The sequence below is a fragment of the Rhynchophorus ferrugineus genome, unplaced genomic scaffold (assembly GCF_030347505.1).
Source record: "Rhynchophorus ferrugineus isolate W39M unplaced genomic scaffold, kcgeb_rfMv2 rfM1, whole genome shotgun sequence".
In the NCBI taxonomy this organism is placed as follows: Eukaryota; Metazoa; Arthropoda; class Insecta; order Coleoptera; family Curculionidae; genus Rhynchophorus; species Rhynchophorus ferrugineus.
Window position 1 is genome coordinate 5,912,995 of NW_027472580.1, and position 25,947 is coordinate 5,938,941.

The 25,947-nt window shown below is 32.2% G+C and overlaps 1 protein-coding gene across 6 annotated transcripts in view; it reads right to left on the reverse strand.

Moving 5' to 3' along the window:
• The window catches only part of LOC143202934 (cyclin-dependent kinase-like 2), an 89,799-nt gene that overhangs the window by 28,216 nt on the left and 35,636 nt on the right, over positions 1-25,947 (reverse strand). For all 6 annotated transcript variants that reach the window (XM_076414977.1, XM_076414940.1, XM_076414968.1 and 3 more), the window contains exons 2-5: positions 4,499-4,698; positions 1,169-1,363; positions 977-1,107; positions 769-929 (exon numbers count right to left, since the gene is read on the reverse strand). In XM_076414977.1, coding sequence (XP_076271092.1) covers positions 769-929; positions 977-1,107; positions 1,169-1,363; positions 4,499-4,698 — 687 coding nt within the window. The remainder of the gene's footprint in view (positions 1-768; positions 930-976; positions 1,108-1,168; positions 1,364-4,498; positions 4,699-25,947) is intronic.

The following is a 25,947-nucleotide window of genomic DNA, read 5'->3' on the forward strand; positions in this document are numbered from 1 at the left end:
AGCCTAGGCAATGACTAGTAACAATGATGATTCTGAAGCGTAACAGGAGAAGAGAAGAGGATAAATAAAGAAAAGAAATTAGTTATATACGAAATACAATAAAATGTGCTGAATACCCTATAGACACTGCATTATTTTAACTTATCATAAAGTGATATGTAAAACTGTTTCAATAAAATGATTCATCGCTTCCAAAAAAAAAATATTAAGGGGCATCGTTGAGGCTCCTTAACATTTCAGAAGCAGTGATCTTCATCGAGACTTAATAAGACTATTTTGAGAAAATAGACATTGTAAAAGAGACCATCACCAAACTAGCAAACATGAACAATGAATGTCATAAACAACCATTACTTCAAGACGTGAACATCGTGGTTATTCAGCTTGTTTCTTCAGGACACTATTCTTGAGAGAATTTGGTTAACTTACTTTTATTATAACTTAAAGAACACCGACAAATATAATCTTAGTATAAGAAAAACAAAAAGGGAAACATATATTTTATGCAAAACTGCTTTAAAGCTAGTGAAACCAATGGAATTATTGTTTCATATATAAATAAAGAGGCCAGATCCCTTATCGTCACTGATAACAATCACAAATATTTTGTATTGATGAAATCGTACTAATTAATTTATAAAAATTCATTTTCATAATCTGGCCGAGATTGGACATTTATTTCATAAAAAATTTCTTCCAAAACTAGATAATAACTTACCATAATGAGGTATCAATGAACGTGAACTAATATATTTAATTTTAACTTACCTAACATTTTAACAATCAAATATAATTGGTCTATATCACTCTCTCCAGGAAATAAAGGATCCCCCGTCATCATTTCAGCGAATAAACAGCCTATTGCCCATATATCGACGGGAGCACCATAGACCGGTTCCCCAACCAACAATTCTGGAGCTCTGTACCATCTAGAACACAATCTCTGTAGCGCAATTAAATTACGAGAATGAATTACCTTGTCGCTACGTATTCCGTACAAGCCTCTCCGTTCAAGCTCAGTATTCTCGCGAATCCAAAATCACATAATTTTACCACTCCCAATGAAGAAACTAAAACGTTTTCCGGTTTAACGTCTCTGTGGATAATCTGAAAATATATCAAAATTTACTAAAAGTGATAAATGATACATCCAGTAATATACGCGTACATTATTACTGTGACAGTAAGATATCGCTCGGCAGACTTGGAAGATCCTTTCTCGCGTTCGATCATCGCCCAAACCACCAGGTAATTTCTCCAGTTCATCTAACACCGTACCTTCCAAAAATTCAAAGACAATGTAGAACCTCTTTCGATGCCTGAATACTTCGATCATCGTTACTAGGTTTTCATGTTTCAGTCTCTAGTGATAACAAATAAATAAAATTATTAATAATGCTTTACAAATCATAGTTAATAGATAATATAACACATCATTCGAAAGGATCCTGTTTAGGTAATGTAGTCAGTTAAAAACAAATTTTCTACATAATTTTATAGAAGGGTACATTACTCTAATATCATGCATGTTATTTCATTTAAATATATTTCCTTGGAACAATCAACAACCTAATGAATATTGAAAATATATGATGAATTTTAATTTTATTAATGATGGCTCCGTTTCAAGCTCCCTGAACAGGGAACTCTTCGCAATATTCAAAGCTTTATCCTACAACATAACACAATCCTTCAAAGAATCAAAGCTAATCTTGACCGACTCCCGAAATGCTCTTGTTTGTTTCCTGGAACAGAAGTTCAACCATCCCAATTATCTGTACCCTCTATCTGAATGGGATCAGGACAATGATTCTGTGTTTACTGTGGATCCCTTCTCACGCGGATAGTGCGGCTACATCGGTAGCCTCATCTCCACTCCCCATCACGGTTGTTTATTCCATACCGAACTTATCCCATTCGTTATCTGTTTCACAAATAACGAAGTACAACGTCGTTGGGCCCAAGAGGCGAACCACAACAAATAAGAAACGCCTTAACAGGAAAATACAGAAAAACTCCTAGGATTTCTACGAGAAATCGATTTTTTTCCATAGAATCTAGCCTATATTAAGTTAAGTGTCACTGACCAAATAACCATTACTACTTCGGTATGGGTGCTGCTGTGTACTGTCTGGATAGAACCTGTACTTCTTTATGGTTGGGTTTGTAGTCCTGTATTTGTGTTTATTTTTAAATTGTATATACACTATTTATAGTTTTAGCCTCCCTGTTTGTGTTATTAATTTTATTTATTTATTAATTTATTTTATATATACACTTTATGTTGGTCCCCGTCCCTTTCATATCAACACCATACTATTGTATAGTCGCGGAATGACGACATCCGTCAAAGTGACAAAAATTATTTCTAATAATACTGTTCCTGTTTAATATGTTCTTCTTTTTCGATCTTTCTCCACTTTTTTAGAGTTCTAATGTTCTTGCCTTCTCTTTCTTTTCAAGTATCGTTCATATTTTTACTTATTTAGTCCTGTGTCTCTTCTCCCTTTCTTATTTTCCAGTATTTCATTTAGAGTTTTTTGTTATATTTTCTCTCCATTTACTTTTATATATTTTTTCTCCATTTTACCAACTAAAGTTTATCTGGACTGGGTCTACTGCTTAAGATGGGCTACGAACCACGGTTCTTAGCATTAAGCCTATTGACTGGCGAGTGACCAACTTAGAGATTATCCCAGAAGACATCCGGTCTTACACAACGTGGTCATTGACATGACTGGGATAATTATCCTTGACAGATTTTGCATGCTTGTCTTATGGGCAATCCCAATTATAAACAATCACAAATATAAATTTACAAGCATGCCCCAGAAGGATTCGAACCCGCGACTGTCACAACTGTCATCTCATATTTATTTTTCATTTTTATTATATTTTTTTAAATACTTCAGTTTCTGTTTTTTACCTTTTTCTGTATTTCTCATGTCATTTGTTTCTAATTTTTTTGCTTAATGCCTCTATTATATAGGTATTTCCTTCATGCTTCTGCTTATTCCTTTTTCTTTCTTCTTTTGATTTCATTTTGCACTCTATTTACCTTCTTTATAAGATATAACTTTATTTCTTGTTCTGTCTTATACTATCATTTTAATTGTTTTTTCTTCTACTTTCTTTCAAATTTTATTCAAAACTCCAAAGAACATTGCTGCTTTACTTTAGTATTGATTCTTCAGTGTGATTATTTGGTACTGTCACGTAAACACACACCACATTTTTATTTTTGCTCATTGCAATAAAATCTGCATTTAAAATAATTATTCTTCATCAAAAACATGATCCATATGATGCTTTAACACATATAAATAACAATGGCCAACAACGGACTTATTGCTTTTGATGTAAGAGTGATTTCGATTTTAATGTTCATCTTTTACTAAAAAAAGAGTATTAGGAAGACATTTTTCTTGAAAATTTTTACGAGTCATTTTAACTTAGCGTTTAACGAATGTACGTAGAAGTTGAATGAGAGACAATCTTTTAAAACTTGTACTGTACTTCAAAAAAGCAACATTTAAAAGTTTTCCATTTATAAATCTAATTAAGAAGAACTTTTTTTCACAATTTTTCTATCACTTCTAGATGCAAGTGGAAACACTTTTCTGTTCTTCACTATAATTTTCCAGATTCGGAGGAAATTTATCCAGTTTCTCATATTTTCTCCTAAAATGTTGAGGCTTAACCTTAACTTAAAACAACTTAAGAGTTGATTTATAAACTGTTTCCAGATGTTTTCATGCAAGAGCGTAGATGTAAAAGAAGGGAAAACATTTCAAACCGTTTTAATATGCTTGCCAGGGAAAGAAAACAAGAAGAAAAAGAAGAATAGTGTATCTATCACCATAATCCCAAGCGCAAAAAATTATGATTACTTCAGAAAATGCCATCTACATCGACATCAAGGCAGAAAATTCATAGCCATTAAGTATTTGCAATGTGTTGTATGTTACGAGTTGCTGAAACCGAATGAGACTGTAATAGAAGCTGTCTGTCAACGTTAATTAAGCAAATTAAACAACGCAAATTGATCATATCTTGCATGACAACGCTCGGCTAAACGGTACAAGAGCTATAGAGGATACACTGTTGCAGCTCGAATATGCACCCTGCGTATCCATCAAACAGAGTGCCTCCTGATTACCACTCATTTAAACTTACACAGCATGATTTTGCTGATACAGAAATTTCTTGGAATTTTTTGGATTTAGAAACTTCGAGTAAGTGCAAAAATGGATCGAGAATTCGAACATTGCCAAATCAATATCGTTCTTTCAACACAGTATCGCCATGTTGCCAAAGAAATGCGGAAACGTTGTAGAAAATAATGGAAAATATTTTGATTAATATATATTGTATCAGCTTTTCTCCATAAATGCCTTTTAACGTTTAAGAATAATCGAAATAGAAGCGATTATCTAAAATGATACTCAACATATTGTCCATGATATCGCTATCATCACGGAAACTATAAACAACTTACCTTAAGCATTCTTATTTCTCTAAGGGCTAATTTTCTAATAGTGGCATCTTCTTCGGTTTCAAGGAACTTTTTCACAGCAACGATCTGTTCGGTCTCTTTGTGGCGACATTTCATCACCAGTCCGTAGGACCCTTCACCAACCACAGAGATTTGTTCGTATTTTTCCATTATAGTTTCACTTATGTCGATCCAGTCTCCATCTATAAACCAACAATAGTCTAGATTACATTTTTATATAATGTAAATTGATTATCAGAAACTCAAACATCTTAGTTATATTAATGTGTTCAGTTCCTGTTCAAAATTTAAAATTATTTTATTAACTTATATTAACTATATTTCCAAATGATTTGAAAAGGCCTGCAAAAGCAGCTATTACCTCATTAAGGCATATTGTTTTCCACGTATTTTCGGAAATATGAGAACAGTCATAAAAAATTAAATCTATCTAAATCTGATTAATAGGATGGACTTTCACAATTCTTATTTCAATTTACCAACTCTTGCGATGGTTTCTTTTAACTCTATGTGATACAATGACATGTTATTAACTGAAAGACTATTTATTACTATTGTTCTATTGTACTTGTATCAATACACAAGCACAAGACGAGTGCGTGATAAATACATTAGTATCTATTTCCCAAAATTAAATTAGAGCTTAAGTTAAGCTAAAATTAAGAGTAATACTGATACACTATGCAGGTTCATGTGATTTAGTTCTCTCAATATTATGATTTGTTGTTGCATTTAATGACTGTTGCGCATGTAATATGACATAGTATGCCAGGAATCCTGTTAGGAAGACAAAAAACTTCCCGGAGCAGTAAAGAAGTTTGAAGACTCAGAATTGGAGAAGCTTTTGCACGATGATTGAATTTAAGTTCAACAAAACTTGCCCACTCATTAGATAATAACCAAAAAGTGACTTTTGGTAGATAAGAAGCCTTGAAAATGGTTCAAGAAGAAAAACATATAACTACAAGTAACTACAAATCATATAATTTAAAGACTAGAGACGTTGAACGATATTTTTTCACAAGCCAAAATCTCTTTCAACGGCAGAAAAACACGATTTTTGCATCACATAGTCCCCAAAGCGAAAAATGTATTTACTATGACAACCTCTGAAATGGTCTTCAAATTCACGACGAAACCAAATGTTGAATCGCTGGTCATCCTACCTCACTATATTCTATATATTAGATATTCTCCTTTTAATCAATGATATACGATGTAGCTGAACAAAATATCGTTCTTCTGAAGATATCAAAAATTTGATCGCCACCAAAAAACACGAATTTTATAGACACGGAATTCGCATGTTATTCGAGAGATGAGCCAAAGTCATTGATAGTGGTATTTCCTACAAGTGATTTTAAATTTTGAAAAATAACGGCGGTTTTCAAATTGTACTGCTAATACATCATCAAGGGTGAAAACACATCTCTTGTTGGTGATTGATATTGACACAACAGTGTAGAATATTACAACCCTTCCAGTAATGACAAACAAGAGGCTAATACCACTGTGGCCAAAGTTTCTCATGTGTAGTTATGATCTATAGATAATTTGAAGCATACATAAACCCCACCGAAAGTGGTTTCTACTGGCTCTTGATGGCAGCGTATCTAGAGTGTGGCTTTTAGCTTTCTCACTTGTACGCATTGCACGTCCATCATAGCTGGAGCTGGAGAAGTGAGTGCACTAGTAACAGTACCGTTCATTCGTTAATTTGTTTATTTATTTTAAAAATTCCGCTTAATCCGAGCGAGGCCTACAAACCTTAGTGACAGTAGATCTCGCGCGTTATCCCGTGATCACATTGCACGTCATTATTGTTAATGTTAGGACATAAGCTGGTAGGTCGCGTGCTATCCCTTCGTACCGTGTGCACATGTTATACTTCATCCAAGCATAGTTTATCATTGCTATCAGATATCGCTATTGTCTTTCATCATTATTCTCTAATGACACGTTTAGGCATTGTTATCACTATCGGCATTGAAAACTCAACAGACCAACGTATAAATTTAATTACCAGTCAATTGGCCTTAATTATCAGTATCATCACCGTTGTTAATCAACCTAGCCGATAATTCATTTAATAATTATAGGGCTGATTTAAAGTTCTTTGTATCTTACTCTTATCCTCGAAAATTGGTTGCTCAGGTACTTTTTTTATCTATTTCAGAGCTGTAACCCGACTATTTCCTCAATCGACGTTTTCCTGTTTATTTTCAGTTTAATCGATTTATTGTGGTTTGTAAGTACATTATATGATGTTTTTTTATTGTCTATATATTTTTTTGTAACTAAAATAAACAAATGTCCTTTAAATATAATTTATATTAATTATTTACGCTCACATAATAAAATTCGTTCTACACTTGATGGATGCCCGATTCCTCAAGCAGAATCAGCTATTAAATCGGCATCCATCTCGATGGTATCTTAAATTGGAAACATCATGTTAGACAAAATCAGAACAGAAAGAAAGGGCAGATTGGTTTATCAATCAATCATAAAGCCAATTTGGACCTATGGGTTGCAAATATGGGGTTGCACTAAAACATGAAACTATCTTAATAATCCAACGTAGTATCGCTCCGTAACCAACGAAATGCTAAAAGATGCCCTCGAAATCAAATGGATATAGGAAATGATCCAAGATTTCGGCTTAAAACATGACATAAAATTGCTAAATTATAGCAACTTGGAAGCAATACAGCTACTGGATATCACGCAGGAAATCAGAAGATTGAAGCGAACGAAACCACACACACTTGTTTAGTGTATAAGTGAATTCTTAACTTTAGCTTAAGTACAGAATAGTAGTAATAAATTAATTTGTAAATTAAGATTTTACTAAGCATATCTGACGTAACATGTAATTAATTTAAAAAAATGTTGTGAAAATTTACTATCCATTCATCTTTTTACAGTTATTCAAAATTGATCTGTTAAAGTGGTAGATCTGCTTCGATATGAGTTTTAAATGAGGTAATATGAAGAAGTCGGTAAGTTGTTAGATTTTGTTTTGTACTAGAAAGGCAATTAGGTCAGTAGATTACTTCCTAATTGGTGAAACAATATATTTGGATTACTATTGTAACACATTGGACCAATCGCATGCCGAAATTCGTGAAAAAAACGGATTAAATAAAAGATCAAGTGTGTAAGATACAGCGGCACTTTCACACAAGTAAAACAAAAAGCAATACTTCCCGCAAATGGAGCATGTTGGACACAAAATTACTAATGCTTCCTCATTTAGACGCATATAACGCTGTGTAATGATATTTGTATAGCGCAGTATAATGATGGACAAATGTCTTGCCCTGGCATATTAACGTCCCGTTCACCAGTTTAAATCGTCAAATTTTTCACTATCGCTGTCTTTTATAAAACATATTTTTGATGTGTATCACTAATACGTTTTTATTTAGTTGTGTTCAAAATTACAATTTTTTTACTTTTTTACCGAATAGGAACAGACATATTTCAAACTCATATTAATTCCGAACATCCTCATTATTTACCTACGTAATTACTCAGCTGCAAATAAACTAGGGAAACAAAACGTAATAAATATTACAGCATGTCGTCTTTTCCATTCTTAAAATATATCGTTCTCCACGGTCTAACGTCATCATTCCAACGTTTATCTGGCGTTTTTAAATCGATATCGACATAATTTTTCAAATATATCTGAAGCACGAAACCTTTACGGATTATAAATTTGGTCGGAAAATATATTTTTGTTATGAGAAAGTTATATATAAATCAAAATGCAACGATTATTATATATGACAGTAAATGAATTCAATTATTTATGTCATTCAGTATTCGATATGTATAACGGTGGTCGATATAACTGAGCAGCAACGAAAACGTTTAAAGCTCAAAAATTAAAAATTTTCATCAATCATACTCCAGTTATGTCCGTAATTCCTTTCCGGTTGTTTCGCAAAAGGAAACACGTTATTTAAAAGAACAGTTTCTTCATTGATATAAACCATTCATCCATCTATCTTTACCTTCTCGGAAATTAGCGAGGTGTTACTCTGCCAGCGCGTGCTTCATCGATGCGAGAAGGTGGTAATCGAATGGAAGCAGGTCCGGACAGTATGGCGGGTGCGATAAAACTTTCCATCCAGGTGATTTCTACTTTTTTTATTGGTTTTAAAATATGAAACTGTTTTCATGCTACAAGCGTATTGTGAACGTTTTTCGATAAATGCGCACCAACCTGGTCCATAAAACAAAGATGGTCTTAAGATCAAGGCGATATGATCTCGCAGTAGATAGGTTGGCTTCACCTGGTCATTACTTTTTTAGAAATTGGAATTTTCGAAAAAAATCTATTTTTTATCTCCTGTTACATGTATACAAAAAGACATCCTTTATATCTTTCCAGCAGCATCCAATTCATATGACATCCATCTTCCCATTGCTTGTGATCCTTCAGAAATTGTGACTTGGTTCAACTTTTTGTACGTTGGGCTTTCATCCCACAACTCCTAGAATTCCGCATCTTAAAACGTTTTCTGTCCACCAAGATGTCCTATATCTGAAACGTCAATATCACCACATTTAAGCTGTCGAAACCACCTTTTCTTATGGTTGGAGTATGCTCACCGTAGGTCTAACAGGTCTGTCCTTTATTTCAATGAAACAAAAAAACACATGAAAAATAAAATGATATTTTGATGAAAAAACACAAAAGCCGTATATTTATGGCAATAAAATCACGCTACGCATATAAGTGTATGAGGAGGACGTATTTATTACATATTACGGGCTGCTAAAACCGATTAAGCTTTATTACTACAATTGTGTTGGAACACGTCACATCAACTGAACAAAGCGAATGGAGCATCGTTGCAAGAGAAACTAGAAATGGCGAGTAACAGACGCAAAGTCGATTAGAAAGTTCTATTATCCAGATATAGCGCCTTCCGATTGCCACTTATACATATCTATCCAGCCTAGCTTGGATGACATACGGTTTCGAAATCCTGAAAAAGTGCGAAAATGGACCAATGATTGGATCGCTGGTATCGCTGGCTGAACATCATTCTCTCGACACGGTATCGGCAAATTGACAAAAAAGATTTTAGCTGAATTGCTGAATAATGTTTTGAATAATGTAGATTTTACCCTATAAGTTCTTAACACATGGACTGAAAAGTTCCAGGCATAACAAAGAAAACGCTACTTTTTGTTCAAAATTGGCTTTATTCATCAATATAATCTCCAACAAACGCGCCCCTTTAACATTTCAATATCATTTTTGTAGAACGATTTATCTTTTACCTCAAAATAGGCCTGTCACTTCACATGACGATCGTTTTGATTCCGGAGTGGAGTGATCTATTGTCACATATCACCGCAAAAATTCCTTTATTTACTTTTAAACATGGTCAACATGTTCCTGTTTTTGGTCAACAGTGAGCAAACGCGACACCCATTTTGGACAGAGCTTTGTCATAGTCAAATACTCATGCAATATAAAACCAACACATTTTTTGCATCATCGGTGTCTCTACGACCATGTTTGAGGTCAACAAAACACCGTTTTTTTCTATTGTTTCTGATAGAACCATTGGTACGTTTGAACAGTATTTTTCTCATCAAGAAGCAATTAAAACACGAAATTGTTTTTGATCCATGAAAATAACAAAATTAGTGTCACTCTTAGTGAATAACATGAAATTTTAATAGCTTTCTTTTGAACGTTAGCACCAATTGAAAAAAAGGTGAATGCAATCCAAAGATCCATCATCACAAATCTAATAATTTTATCAAGAAAATATATTATCCAGTACCTACAGTTGTACCAAAATATCATTTCAACAAATAAAATATAAACCTAATAAAAACATAGGTTATAACGATGAACCATGTATTGCAAAAATTATACAGTAAGAAATAAGAGTATAGTAAAAGTGATTGGAGTGACCGGAGCCTACGAAACATAAAATAATGTATGCCAAAGATACTATATACTATAATACCTATACATACATACATATATATATATATATATATATATATATATATATATATATATATATATATATATGTAATGCAGATTAGAAGGTCAATGCCTTAGATAAAGAACGAATAACAATAAAATATTTACTTAAAATTAATGTATAGAAAAATTACTCGTTTAATAGAATAAAACAAAATAGTAAATGTAGCTTCAAGATATGACCAAAACCCTCAAAAGATGCCCGTATAAATTTAACAGCTGTCGGATCATTAGTTTGTGAATTATAAGCATTTTGGGTGAAGCAATTATTGTTATTGTGCAAAAAAATGGATAAAAAGGAATTTCGCGTGTTGATAAAATATTGCTTTTTGAAGGAAAAAATACAGTTAGTAAAAAACGGTGAAGGCAGTGGACGCCCAAAAGAGGTTGTTTCCAACCAAAACATTAAAAAATCCACAAAATGATTTTGAATGACCATAAATATCACTCTAAAGATATCAAGTGAACGTGTACATCATATCATTCACGAATTGCGTGGGAAAACACAACAGTCAGCTGGCAAGGTTATAACGTCTGTATTTTAGGATGCGCATGGAATAATTTTCATTGACTACCTTGAAAAAGGAAGGACCATCAACAGCGGCTATTGGATGTCACCGAAAAACGGATGCATTTAAAGAAAAAAAAGTGTTGCTTCACCAAAACAATGCACCGTGTCACAACAAAGTGAAAACGATGGCAAAAATCCATGCAATGGGCTTCGAATTGCTTCCTAATCTAGAACTTTTTCTCGAATGAAGAGGTGATCGCCGAAACTGAGACCTATTTTGAAGCACAGAACAAATCGTACTATAAAAGTGGTATCGAAAAGTTGGAGGGTCGCTATAACCAGTGTATCACCCTTGAAGGGAATTATGTTGAATAAAAAAAAAACTAATTTTGCCTAAAAAATTTTTCACTATGGTAGGCCGGGGACTTTTCAACTGAGCTGTTATTTATATTTTTGAAACAGTAATGGAATCTGATTTTGGATATGACATAATAAAAACTAATATAGTGTTATTTTTGAAACTAACAATATAAAACTATAAATTGAACTTCACTTTTTAAATGTTAGAATGATTTTATTATATTTATGTGAAGTTTAGATATTGATTATTATATTTGCCTTTAATGAATAAGAAAAAAATAGGAAACCACAAAAAATACTTGGCGTGTTTGTTGAATTTTTCTAGTTTTAGATGTTTTTTGGTTTCTCTTAACTTAGAAAGAATTTTAACGCCCAATACCTTGCTGTAATTTAAATTTTAGATTACGCTTATAAGATAGCATTCATTTGTTTTGGAGTCGAGCACATCTGTGTGGTGATCCGAAACAAAACATCTTGTTGGACCTAGCTCAACCTTAATTGTATTTAGTCAATGTCCTTCCAATCAGTTATCTCAAATTAGTTTTGTCAATACACTACAGTGCCTTTCAACGTGTTAATTAATCCATAACATAATAATAATAATAAACGATGTTGCAAAAATTACAAAGGAAAAAGGTTTGCGCATATGCCAAATTTTAAATTTAAGCTTTATAGTAATAATCAAAGTCTTCCCAAACATATTAGAAAAGTCCAAAAGAACAAGCTGTTTAGCGAGAAGATATTCCCAATTATCGCTTGGTAGAGTCTCAATGCTTATCGTTACGTATGCAACGAAGAATTGTAAGATTAGCTCGAAATTAAATGGATCAACGAATTAATCCATGATTTCGCGTTAAAACATGAAATAAGGTTACTAAATAACGGTAACATGGAAGCAATACTGGACAGCAGGCAGAAAATCACAAGATCAAACTAACCCAAACCATACATACATACCTGTGTGTCTAGTGATAGAACACGCGAAAGACTTGATTCAATCAAGTCTTGATTCTCAATGATCAATTTCAAGATAGTGCTGCTGGATGATCCTGTGATGATTTTAACGTGTGAAAGCGATAAAAAAATATAATAAAATACATTTGCTACCAATAGTGTAGAGTGCCTGATAGTATTTCTTCTATTTTCTCTACTAAAATAAAAATGTCTTAATTAACTTAACATTAAATGTAAAACAATAAATCTCATCAAAATCATAAATCGTAAAAAAGTAAATTAATTATAATATTAATATCTAATACTATTTTAAGGTTCCTCTTCAAATGGTATGACTAATTTTATTAGGCTGGTACGAAAATGTATCGATTATGTTATTTATACATATTTATGTAAATGTATCTGACTCACTGGTATATATTGAAGTATCGTGACTTAAATTAAGACTCCATATATGCTCTTATATTTCCATCCGTATTTTTAAGCCGCATTTTAACATAATTTATGACGTATATTATTCAGATTCATATTGTTCTAGTATGCAAAACGAATGTTATCTATATATTGAAGAAAATTTAATAACTCGTCAAAGTGGACATTCTTATTTTTAATTCCTTGTTCACACATTTTACTCATTTTTTACTGACTTATTAAGAATTTGAAGTCCCGAGTCTTCCATTCAACTTGTAAATATTCCCACAACTGTGCTAAGCTGAATGGGCATAGATTTCTCAACTTTCTATGAAATTCATCCAATGTTAATTCGGTAGGGGAGAAGTCCGCCATTTCATTATTTCCAGCATTCATTTACTTAGTTTTGCTCTAAAAGCTCTTGCTATACTTACCTACTATAGCTTAATTCCTACCAAAATCTATTTATCTCTTTACAATATTATTGTAACTGCTACCAACTGATTGTAGTGCGTGCCGAGCCTAAACAATAAAAACTAATAATATCATGTTGTGACATATACACAAAATTAAATTACCAACAAAATATATCTAAATTATAAAAGTGTTTGAGTTCCTCACCGACTTCAAAGGGTTCAGTTGGTGGTAGTTAAAATAATATTATAAATAATTATCTGGGCATATAAGGATTTGCAGAAGAAGTGGCCAACCGCATTCGGCTGAATAAGCTACTGAAGGCAACGGAATAATTAAATTTAGAAGCAGAAAAATTGGTAGTAGACATCCAGTAAGCTGCTTCTAATAATATCACTGAAACCAAGCGGAAAGCTAAAGCAATCGAATACCCCCAAAGAAATTGGTGCCTCACTGGTATATATTGAAGTATCGTGACTTAAATTAAGACTCCGTATATGCTCTTATATTTCTATCCGTATTTTTAAGGCACATTTTAACATAATTTATGACGTACGATTATTCAGATTCATATTGTTTTAGTTTGCGAAACGAATGTTATTTATATATTGAAGCAAATTCAATACATTTTTGTTAAATTTTGACCTCGTCAAAGTGGATACCCTTATTTTTAATTCCTTGTTCACACACTTTACTCGTTACTTTTATTGACTTATTTAAGAAATCGAAGTCCAGAGTCTTCCATTCAACTTGTAAATATTCCCACAACTATGCTAAGCTGAATGGGTATAGATTTCTCAAGTTTCTATCAATTTCATCTAATTTTGATTTGGTCGGGAAGAGGTCCGGCGCTTGTAATGGTCATTTCATTATTTAAAGCATTTCTTTACTTTGTTTTCCTCTAGAATCCCTTGCAATACTTCAGGCAAATGTTGAAGGTCAAAATATTGTTGCAAAACAAAAACGAAACTTCGGACAAATATATTCACTCCGGAACGGATTGCATTTTCGAGTATTTTGTGCTATTACACAAGCAAGTATTGAAACATATATATATATATATATATATATATATATATATATATATGTATATATATATATACATACATATATATAATATATATATATATATATATATATATATACATACATATATATATATATATATATATATATATATATATATATATATATACATACATACATATATATATATATATATATATATATATATATATATATATATATATATATTATGAAATCTTAAATTATTGTTACTAGGCCATGCCTACTATACTATAATTTGTCTTTACAATAACTTAAATCCAGGTATATATCTGGTGAGATATTGTTTAATTATTAACACTGCTGTTTTTCTATTAAATGCACCTCACTACAGTAACTACACAAGATTAAATGGTTTGGTTCTTTTGAGCCTGAGTCCTGTTTTAGTGCTATCCAAGTGTTGTATTACTTCGAATTTAAAATGATGATGCAGTTTCTACTCTCTCTTCTTGGGATTCCTTGGATTTCCTCAGTGACAGTAGATATATGAAAGTCTCGGTGTAAGTAATCAGTTCTACAATATCCGGGTACACCTACAAATACTTCTCAGGACTTTCTATTCTGGAAAACTATTCTGGTACTGTATTTATATTAATCTTCTCGGAACATGCTCATAATTGAATTCTGTATATTCATATTAGCTTGTAGAACAGCAATTTATTAAGCGCTGAAAATTGAGATTTTCTTCCAATTAACCAATATATTATCTTATATTTTCCTTCCAGTTCTTTCTATTTCTTTTATACATATTCCCTCTAGTTTCCATAACTCTTGCATCAAGATTAACTCTCAGATACTTAACGTCTTTGGTATATGGAGTGATATTATTTATTGTTGTTGATGCTTGTGTGGTAAATGAATAGATTTACTTTCAATAATTTTTTTTAAGTTCGTCCTCACATATCAGCCCGGAAATATATAAAGTATAAAACATGTATTGTTATTAATGTATAGTTATAAAACATATATTATTATTAATATATGTTTGCCAAATGGAAGAAATAATTTCTGAAAAAGTAGAACAAGTTAACAGAAGAAAAATATTTTCCAAAGAAGATAATTCAAGTTGTTAAATCACAATTTTGTTAACATTCAACTTATTATCATGATATAGTTCCCTCTGATTATTTAATCTTCTATACGTCATCACCTCTCATATTTGTCATGCAGAGGCAATAGCTCCTGTAGAGTGGCATTTAAAAAAATGCAGGGATACTATTTGACGAAAATTATGAAGTTATTTTTGGAAAAATATCATAATATCTTGGCGAAAATAATATCTTTGAAGTATTTTTAGATAAAAATGAACCTTGTGATGAAGAAAACATAGCGTCAATGAAAATTTGAAAAGTGAAATTTCTCCTGACTTATGTGATTTCATCTTCCAATAATTTAGTACAAAATTCAATATTAGTGATTGTTCCGATTAAGACAGTGTAATAGGAATAGACAGTGAAAATAGGTCTCATGAGATTCAAGAACTTCATACATCTATTTTTAAATATTCAAATAACTTGGAAATATATATTTTAGAGATGAGACATTGTAAAGTTGCAAGTTGTACGATCTTGAATCTGCGAAGTAAATTTAAGTTGTTAAGAGCTATTCCTAAGAATATAAACTTTTAAATAATTTATATGTCGATAAAACAAAATGCGTTGTCGAAATAGGCAGAAATCACACGGTACTAAACACAAAAATAGGAAAATGAGGCAAATCATTGACGTAATTGATGTTCAGATATTTTAAAATTATGGAAAATGACTCACGTGCTGATTTTGACTATCAAATAAGAGGCTTTTTAGGTAATAGCCTATTAACGAGTCTAGAAATTTAATCAAAAATTTCAGAGTAATCAGACAAATAAAACTTTGAATTATGTAGCGAATTACTTGGCTTTTAGTATAGTAGTTATATTAAAATTTTATTTAGGAAACTTACGATATTACTTTCTGTGATACTAAGAATCACCCTCTACCGTACAAATTTCAAATGGATAAAAGGGTATATCGCCTGTTAATAAAATGTTAATTTTGAAGGGAAAAAAGACAGTTGAAGCAAAAACTTAGCTTGATGCCGAGTTTCCGGACACTGCCACAGAAAACTGAACCATCAAGGATTGGTATGCTAAGTTTAGACGTGGTGAAATGAGCACCGAAGACGGTGAACCCAGTGGACGCCCAAAAGAGGTTGTTACCGACAAAAACATTGAAAAAAATCCACAAAATGATTTTGAATGGCAGTAAATGGAAATTGAATGATACAGCAGACACTCTAAACATATCAACTGAACGTGTACATCATTCACGAATATTTGGGTATGAGAAAGCTCTGTGCAAAGTGGGTGCCGCGCGAGCTCACTTTTGATCAAAAACAACAATGAGTTGATGATTTGGAGCAGTGTTTGAAGATGATCAAGCGTAATAAACCCGAGTTTTTGCATCGATGTGTGACAATGGATGAAACATGGCTCCATCATTTTACTCCGAAGTCCAATCGACAGTCATCCGAGTGGACTACATACGATGAACCCGCTCCAAACAGGGGAAAACACAACAGTCGGCTGGCAAAGTTATGACGTCTGTATTTTGGGATGCGCACGGAATAATTTTCATCGACTTCCTTGAAAAAGAAAGGATCATCAACAGCGATCATTACATAGCTTTATTGGACCGTTCGAAGGACGAAATCGCCTAAAAATGTCTGCATTTGAAGAAAAAGAAAGTGCTGCTTCAGTAAGACAATGCCGTGTCATAAGTCAGTGAAAACGATGACAAAAATCCATGAATTGGGTTTAGAATTGCTGTCTCATCCATTGTATTCTTCAGATCTGGCCCCCAGGGACTATTTACTGTTCTCAGATCTCAAAAGAATGCTCACTGGGAAGAAATTTTCGTTGAATGAAGATGTGATGCCGAAACTTCGGACAAATATATTCACTACCGAACGGATTGCATTTTCGAGTATTTTGAGCTATTACACAAGCAAGTATTGAAACATATATATATATATATATATATATATATATATATATATATATATATATATATATATATATATATATATATATATATAAAATATATGTATGTATATATGTGTATATTGTGTAGTGTAGTGTAGTGAGGTGTATTTAATAGAAAAACAGTAATGTTGATACATATATATATATATATATATATATATATATATATATATATATATATATATATATATATATATATATATATATATATATATATATATACCTAGATTTTAGTTATCATAAAGACATAATAATGTAAATAATTATTTTAAAAAAACGTAAAGGTATGTCAAAAGCATTGATTAGGTTAGGTTATTTAAGGGTTGTTTACATTGATTCTTCACATTTTCACCAATAGGTATTGCCGAATAAAATACTCAAAAGTACATAATAATTTAATATTACTGCTAAACGATATGTTAAAACTGCTTGTCTGTAGTCTAAAATATCAATAAAGATCTCAAATAATGTAGCGTCCTATAATAGTCGGTAATCTATTAATAAAAATCGAAAGATATTAGATGTATATATAAATGTCGAATGAACAGAACTGATATTCTGTTGTAAACAAAATAAACCATTAGAAGAAAAAATGTAAATGGATACTGAACGAAAATAATCAATCTACACCATCTTCAAGTATTAAAATTATAAGTATTGGTTAATCTAAACTGTGAAAATTAGTTGTAATCCAGTCAGTTGACGCCTAACTAGAAAAAAGAGTGGTCTGTAGAAATGATTTTCAGTTATTTCTAGGTTATCTAGAAGAAAATGTATGTTGGTAATTAATACAATAACCGACATATATTAATTATGTATCTAAGACTTAATAATGTTACTTATAATGTCCCGTTCTATATCGATCACCTTAGTGACCGATTTAAATGCAGAAATAATTAACTGGTAGAAGCCGACTGGCGAACTGTAAACTATAATGGAAACACATAATCAGGGCAGTAATTATATACGATTAACTTGAGTTGGTATATTTTTTTATGATATATATTCACACCTAAAAAGTTAATTCGTGAGACAATGGGCTTTTAGGCCCGACAGTGTTTTTTCTATGGTCAATTCAACTTCTTTTTAACATGTTTCGAAAAAACAGGATTTTCCAAATTCTTTTTTTATTCAAAAGAGTGCACTTTCGAGGTGGTCCCATTGCAACCAAGTAAGAAACAATACACATAATTAAATTACCAATAAAACAAATAAAAATTAGTATAACAGTGGTAGTTAAAATGATATATATTATAAATAGAAAAATAGCTTTAGGTAGCATTTAGGCTAAATTATGCGTATATAATAGAATACAAAATACGTGTGGTGGATAAGTTATATAAGGTTTTTGTTTATTTTTATTTAGTTAAGATATTTTATTTGTATTTGATTATTATTTTTTCTTTAATGTGTATGTAGAAAATTTATTAATATATTTAGATATTATTTAAGTGGAGTTGTTAAGTGTGAAACGCATAGAGCTCGAAAAAGACATACAAAATTTCCCTCTTATCAAGCAATATCAAAGCATTCCGATATAATGGGAATGCAGATGTCAAGAATTAACCAATCATATTGCAAAAAGCAATATTTAAACTAACCTTTTGTATCATAACGAAGAACCCAAGGAAGGAGTATAACAGAGATAAATTGCGATGTGTTCATTAAATCACAGAGTCTGTGTTCTAACCTTATATACACAATCCATGATCGCACCAAGCTATCAAATCGAATAACGCTAACAATTTGATTATAAACGGTAGATTACCTGGGTAAGACTTGCAGAGGAAATCGACAATCGCATTCAGCTGAATATACCACTCAAGGCAACCGAATAATTAAATTTAGAAGCAGAAAAATTAGTTGTAGACTAGTAAGCTTCTTCTAATGACACCACTGAAATTAAAGGAAAACCAAAGGAATCGATTACCCCAAAGAAATGAGGTAAATGGTACGTAAATAACGAAAACTACAAAAAAATGGCAACAAATTAGAACATCTGAAAATGAACAAAGGAAATAGATAACTATCTGCGTGATCTATCATATGATAAGGAAACAGACTATTCACTCTCGTCAGTAAAAACCTAACGCGGTCAAATTTATAGAAAATAGCTATAATGACCAGGGAAAGCTGGATGCGTAACAATCAAAAAAAATCTGAAACATTAACCGATCATTTAGAACGAAACTGTAAATTATATAAAACTGAGTTTGAACATAAACTAATGATCAAAGAGTGCGAAAATCTTCCTATTAAACCTGTTACTCCAAAAGAAGTTTCCAAAGCGTTAAAAAGTGATATCAATCCAAAGAAAGCACAAGGCTATCTCTTAACCGGGCAAGTGCTGAAAAATCAAAGAATGTCAATCAACTTGATCAATGCAGCATTCCGATTAAAACATTATTGTGATTCTGAAACCTTATCTACCAATTTCACTGTTAGTACTGATATGCAAAGAATTTAAGAAAAAAATACTGTTAAAGAGGTTAATACCAATCATAGATAGCAGGTCAATTGAAAAGTCTCCGGCCTATCATAATAAAACACACTTTTTTGGCAAGATTTATACGACAAAAATGTCTTCCCAGCGAGTATCCTTTTAAATCTAAGAACAGTAAATAGTCACTGGGGGCCAGATCTGGAGAATACAGCGGATGAGGAAGCAATTTGAAGGCCAGTTCACGAATTTTTGCCATAGTTTTCACTAACTTGTGACGCGGTGTATAGTTTTGGTGAAGCAGCACATCCTTTTTCTTCAAATGCAGCCGTTTTTCGGAAATTTCGTCTTTCGAATAGTCCAATAACGCTATATAATAGTCGCTGTTGATGGTCATTCATTTTTCAAGGTAGTCAATGAAAATTATTCCATGCGCATCCCAAAATACAGACGCCATGACATTACCAGCCGACTGTTGCGTTTGAATCATCAACTCGTTGTTGTTTTTGGTTAAAAGTGAGCTCACGCAGCACCCACTTTGCATAGAACTTTCTCATACTCAAACATTCGTGAATGATATGATGTACACGTTCAGTTGATATCCTTAGAGTGTCTGCTATTTCATTCAATTTCAATTTACGGTAATTCAAAATCATTTTGTTGATTTTTTAAAATGTTTTCGTCGGTAAGAAACTCTTTTGGGCGTCCACTGCGTTCACCGTCTTCGGTGCTCATTCCACCAAGTCTAAACTTAGCACACCAATCCTTCATTCAACTTCAACTGTATTTTTTCCCTTCAAAAAAACAACATTTTATCAACACTCGAAATTCCTTTTTATCCTTTTTTTTTTCACAATAACAAAAGTTGCTTCACTCAAAATGCTATAATTCGCAAAGAAATGATCCGACAGCTGTCAAATTTATACAAGCATCTTCTCAGGGTTAGGGCTAAAGAATGTGTCAGGCCGGGGACTTTTCAATTGATCTGTTATAAACCTAATATCTGCACAGTAGTTTGGTTTTCTTAGCAAACACTTGCCCAGGCACATTACGACATGACTGAAATATCTAAAAATAGAAGAAAGTTTGCTCTGCTATATTTTGGATGTAGCGCAAATCTTCTATAAGGGCTAGCCTAAGGGACTCATTTATAAACTCCACAAAATGTTACCGAGGCAATACGTTGAACTCTGAAACTCCTACATCTCAGCCTAGAAAAATAAGAAGAAAGAACAAGAAACAGGAATAGCCATACTCAACAATGAAAGAAACAAATGCAGGTGTACAGCAAGGCAATGTTTGGGTCCTGTTATTTACTTCCTCTATGCATGTATGGCCACGATTTGCCGATGACACTGCGATACTTCCTATTAGACACATTAGGAAATCGCGAAAACCCCTATAGAGTAACAATACCTTGGGATGAATATTGCTGCAAACTAGGAAAAGAATCTTCTAGTGCTTTTAAACTTCTAAATTATCCATACTTAATGGATTGCTGCTGTACAAGCAAATACTGAAACATATATGGAAATCTATGGAAATCAGATGTGGGGATGTTCTGCGAGAAATAATATCAACACAATATATATAGTTCAGAATAAAGTTTTAATAAGAATATGCACCCAGATACTATAGGAACAATTACTTACACCAAGACCTACGGATTCTAACTAATACAGAAGAAATTAGAATAATCACAAGACATGAGGAAAGACTCCCATGTAAACACTGAAGTACTGCAACTCTTGAACACGACTGAATTAGGCGCAGACTCAAGAGGACCAAAAGTGTGATCTTGTAGTGGTTTAGTCAAGTGCACTAAATGCTAAAAACACTGAAAAGTTTTATTTTATTATCTACAACTACTACTACTTTTATTTAATGAGTTTTGCTAGACTAGTACCTAGTTTTAAGTCAATGTAAAGACAAAGTATAAGTTAGTCGACAACGACTAGTAGTAAAATATAATTAAATTATCTACAGAAAAATACATATTTTTCATTAAGACATCAGAAATGACATGAAGATATTAGTTTAAATAACTCAAAAGTATTATATAACATGCGCCAAAGTCCCGCTACCATTTTGATTGCCTTTAACTTTGCTCAAAGGAAAAGTAAGTAAGTTTGGTTGCCATAAAAAGTTTATTTGGGTTTTTTTCATGACTGAAAAATTATATCGGCTAAATGGTGGTCGCGATTTGCTCTGCAACTTTCGGCTCTTTTTAAGGCCATTTTTCATGACTTGCAACATCTGAGGCCGAATTTCTTCAATTTCGTGACGAATATTGTCGGTAAAATGTTAAATCATTTGGGGCTTATTCACATAAACTTTTGATTTAAAAAAAACCCATAAGAACAAATCTGGAGCTGTTAAGTTAAATCCGGACATCTGGCTGCCCATGCAAAATCGCCACTTCGTTAAATTAGTCTTCTTGGAAAAAGATAAGTCAATAATTGAACTGTTGAACGAGCTGTGTGTGCTGTGATCCCATGTTGCTGAAACCACATGTCCTCTAGTCCTTGTTCTTCCATTTTAGGCAGAAGAAAATTTCGAATCATGTCTTGGTACCGTTCAGTAGTAACAGTAACTGCAATACCTTGGTCATTTTCAAAAAAAAATAGAGATCAATGATGTTTCCAGCATGAGTACCACACCACATAGTTGTTTTTAGTGGATGCAATGATGTTTCATGAATTAATTGAGGATTCTGTGTTCCCAAAAACCGACAGTTCTGTTTATTGACGTGGCCACTGAGAGAAAATGGGCTCATCGCTCATTATCAAATTAGACGAAGATTCTTCAATTTTACCAGACAGCCTTAGGATTGCATTATTGTACTCAACTCGTTGATTAAGATCTCTCGGCAGCAATTAGGACTAATTGAATTTTGTACGGGAACATTTTCAAATCAGTTTTCAAAATTCGCCTTAAACTGCGTTAACTGCGACCCACCCAATATAACAAGGAAAATGCCGAAGAAAGATGAGGTTCTTCATTGTGCTATATGAGTATAGTTTATGAGCAACTAATAAAACATTTGCTATCTACTGATATTATAATTATCAATGTAAACACATTTTAAACAAACTAGGCAAAACAAACATTAGATCAAACCAAATTTTCAGGTAACTTGGCAATTGATGGATCAACTGAGACTAAGAACTATTGATTATTAGAATAGACAAATCGCTATATTTTGTTACTAAAAATAAGGTATCGTGGAGAATATGGCGTCCTATATCGATTTTATTATTTCATTTTAGAAATTAGAGATATAAAGAATGAGAGATGTCATGCCATCACAGAATAAATTACGGTAAGGGATGGGCGCCGCTAGCGTTCAGCCGGTCGGATAAATGTATAAAACTATGACATTCTGCTTTTTACTACCAACTCTATATTATCGAACATTGTAAAGGACATTTTATGCTTAGTTAAAATTTTAAGTAGCTTGGGTTTTCGACAAGTTTTATATGGTTTTTTGATTTCTTGTTGCGTTTTATATTTATAACTGGGGTTATTTTTATTGATATCATGTAGGAATAGCTAAATATCAATACTATAGGTTATAGGTTAACATACAGGGGATGAACAAAATAATATGTACAGTGTGTTGTGTTGAGGTATACCTGTATGTATGTATGTAGGTTGATGTACTGATCAAGGAAGATGTCTGATGATATTTCAATGCTTCTCAAAGTAAGATTAAATATTTTTAATTGTATGTAGGCGCATTATCATATTGGCAGCAACTGTCGCTCGTAAAACTTTCAACAATTTAGCTGTTTTCGTACACGCTAACAGAGCACCAACGATTTTCCTTCTTTAGAAGTCTGAAAGATCACAAATTTCACTGATGCTAAACCTGATAAGAAAAGTTAAAGTGCATAAAGAGCTTTATTCGACATATGTTTGAATAAAACTAACTATAGTATTTTGTGCTAGGATCTGTAACACTATACGAACACTACACTGTTCGCATCACGACTGGGAATTCCTTCCTACCAGTCAGTTCTACTTACATTATATTTTGAATTCCCTGCTTTTAACTTATGTTTTTACAAAATTAAGTGTTTATGTCCCTAACTCTATTATTTATAATTCATTTATTTTAATTGAACTTAAAGTATCACTGCCTAATCAATTTATAACGTTTATAACTTTTTGATGATAAAAACTTGTTGTGTTGGTGATGTGCTTCATTATTGGCCAATTGTATCAAATCGTAACCAACTGTAGCTAATGTGACTTTATCTGTAATTAGACTGTAAGTATTCAGAACATATCAGAACAATACCCACAGTTTGAAATATTTGTTTTGTTAATTAAGGATATTAAAAGTTTGTTATATTTTATAACATATCTCTCAATAAGTTTCCAACTTAATTGAAAAAAAAATGTATCTATGAAAAATACTGACAGGTCAAAAGTTGTCAGAAAATCTGCGATAATACTTTTTTCAATTACGAAACAAAAACCACAATATGTTACAACATTTTTCAATTATTTTATACTCACTTTATAAAAAACGATGTATGTTTTTTTAAGCAATGATTATACTATTTATTCTAATCATAAATTAGTATTTGTTTTACTGACCAATACAATGAAACATCAATTGTTACTATAACAATTAAGCCTTTATAACTTATGTAATGTGGCGCAGAGTGTTGTAAATCAAAAGTATCAGTAGGCTATAGTAATCAGAGATTTTATTCGAACTGCAACAGTGTACCCTTTAAAACTCTTGCACCGTATGGCAGGCAACAATAAGTCGTTTAATTTGTTCAACTTCCTTCGATAGTTATATCTAGGATCTATCTCTCTCTTGTATATGCACAGCACAACTTCGATGGGGGTGATTCTCTTACCCAAGACTTTTGATGCTATGGTTTATCGAGGTATATTTTTTTTCGAATTTCGAAAATTTTCATTACCAGTTATAATACACCATAGAAAACTCTCTTTTTGCCAAAAATGGTTTGAAATGATATGTAACAAAATATCCATTTTTCTTAGTAGAAACGTGATCAAGTGGTTTTGCAACAATTTCTTTCTTGGAAACTTTGGGAAAAATTGTATATAACCCTAAATTATAAATAGTTTTTCCAGCATAAACATGTGCTGCCGTTGATGGAGATAAGAAAGTGTAATGACCACTGTTGACAATACCATGTTTAATATTAAATTATTTCATTTATGTACCTTACTGAATACAAACTGCCGTTAGTGAAGTAAAGATGCGATCAAAGTTTATAAAATGAGAATATTCGGTCAAGTCTTGTAAAAAGTCGCAAAAAATCTACAAAAAAGTCTTATACATAAACATATCCTCACTAATATCTATTCCATTAGATGCCTGTTCCATTACACACAATCTTATGCAACCTGAAAGATGAGGAAAAGTCATAACTAATGATATACAATATATTGTATAAGATACATTGCACCATTCTATTTAAATAAAAGTTAAAAGCTACAAAAAAACTCAAAACTTATATACGAGGGTTGCTATTTATATTTTGAACCTAATAATATTTTGCATGATGATTAAAATGCTTTTGCATGCACTTTTTCCACTTTGATTAAGATAATTCCAAAACATGATTTTTGAATACATCAATAGCTTCACTAGGCGCCGAGAAAAGTTGGCCAGAATGTGTTCGTGATTTATGTGAATAAAAAAAGTTATTTGGTGCCAAAACGTGATGACCCATCAATTAAATATTTTGACCAATCAAATAGGTGGTTCTTTCAGTCGATGTGTGAGAGCTTGAATTATTAGGATGAAGAACGACTCTTTTACCGCAACGTTTTTCGTATTTCACAAATAACTTCTAGCAAACCAGAACGAATTCCAGAATTCACCGTTCTACGTTATTCTAATGGTGTGCTTGCCACATTTCCAGCTAATCCTAAGAATACGGTTATCATTTGTGTCGAATTTGACTCATATTGAAGGACTCATACAGTGACTTGTTGTTTTGTTTGACGTCCATAAGCGGAAATCGAAGATTCGTCATCTACACGATGTTATACAGAAATTTTGATGTATCACGATTTTATCTCTTGACCATTTCTTCAACTCAACCTCACGATAAGTCGCATGACCGATGTTTTCTGATTTTGGGTGACATTCATGTATTTTGTCAGTGATTGAAAGAACTGAAAGAATTGAAAGTCGCTGTAAACAACACAATTTGAAACGACACATGGAGCCTAACAA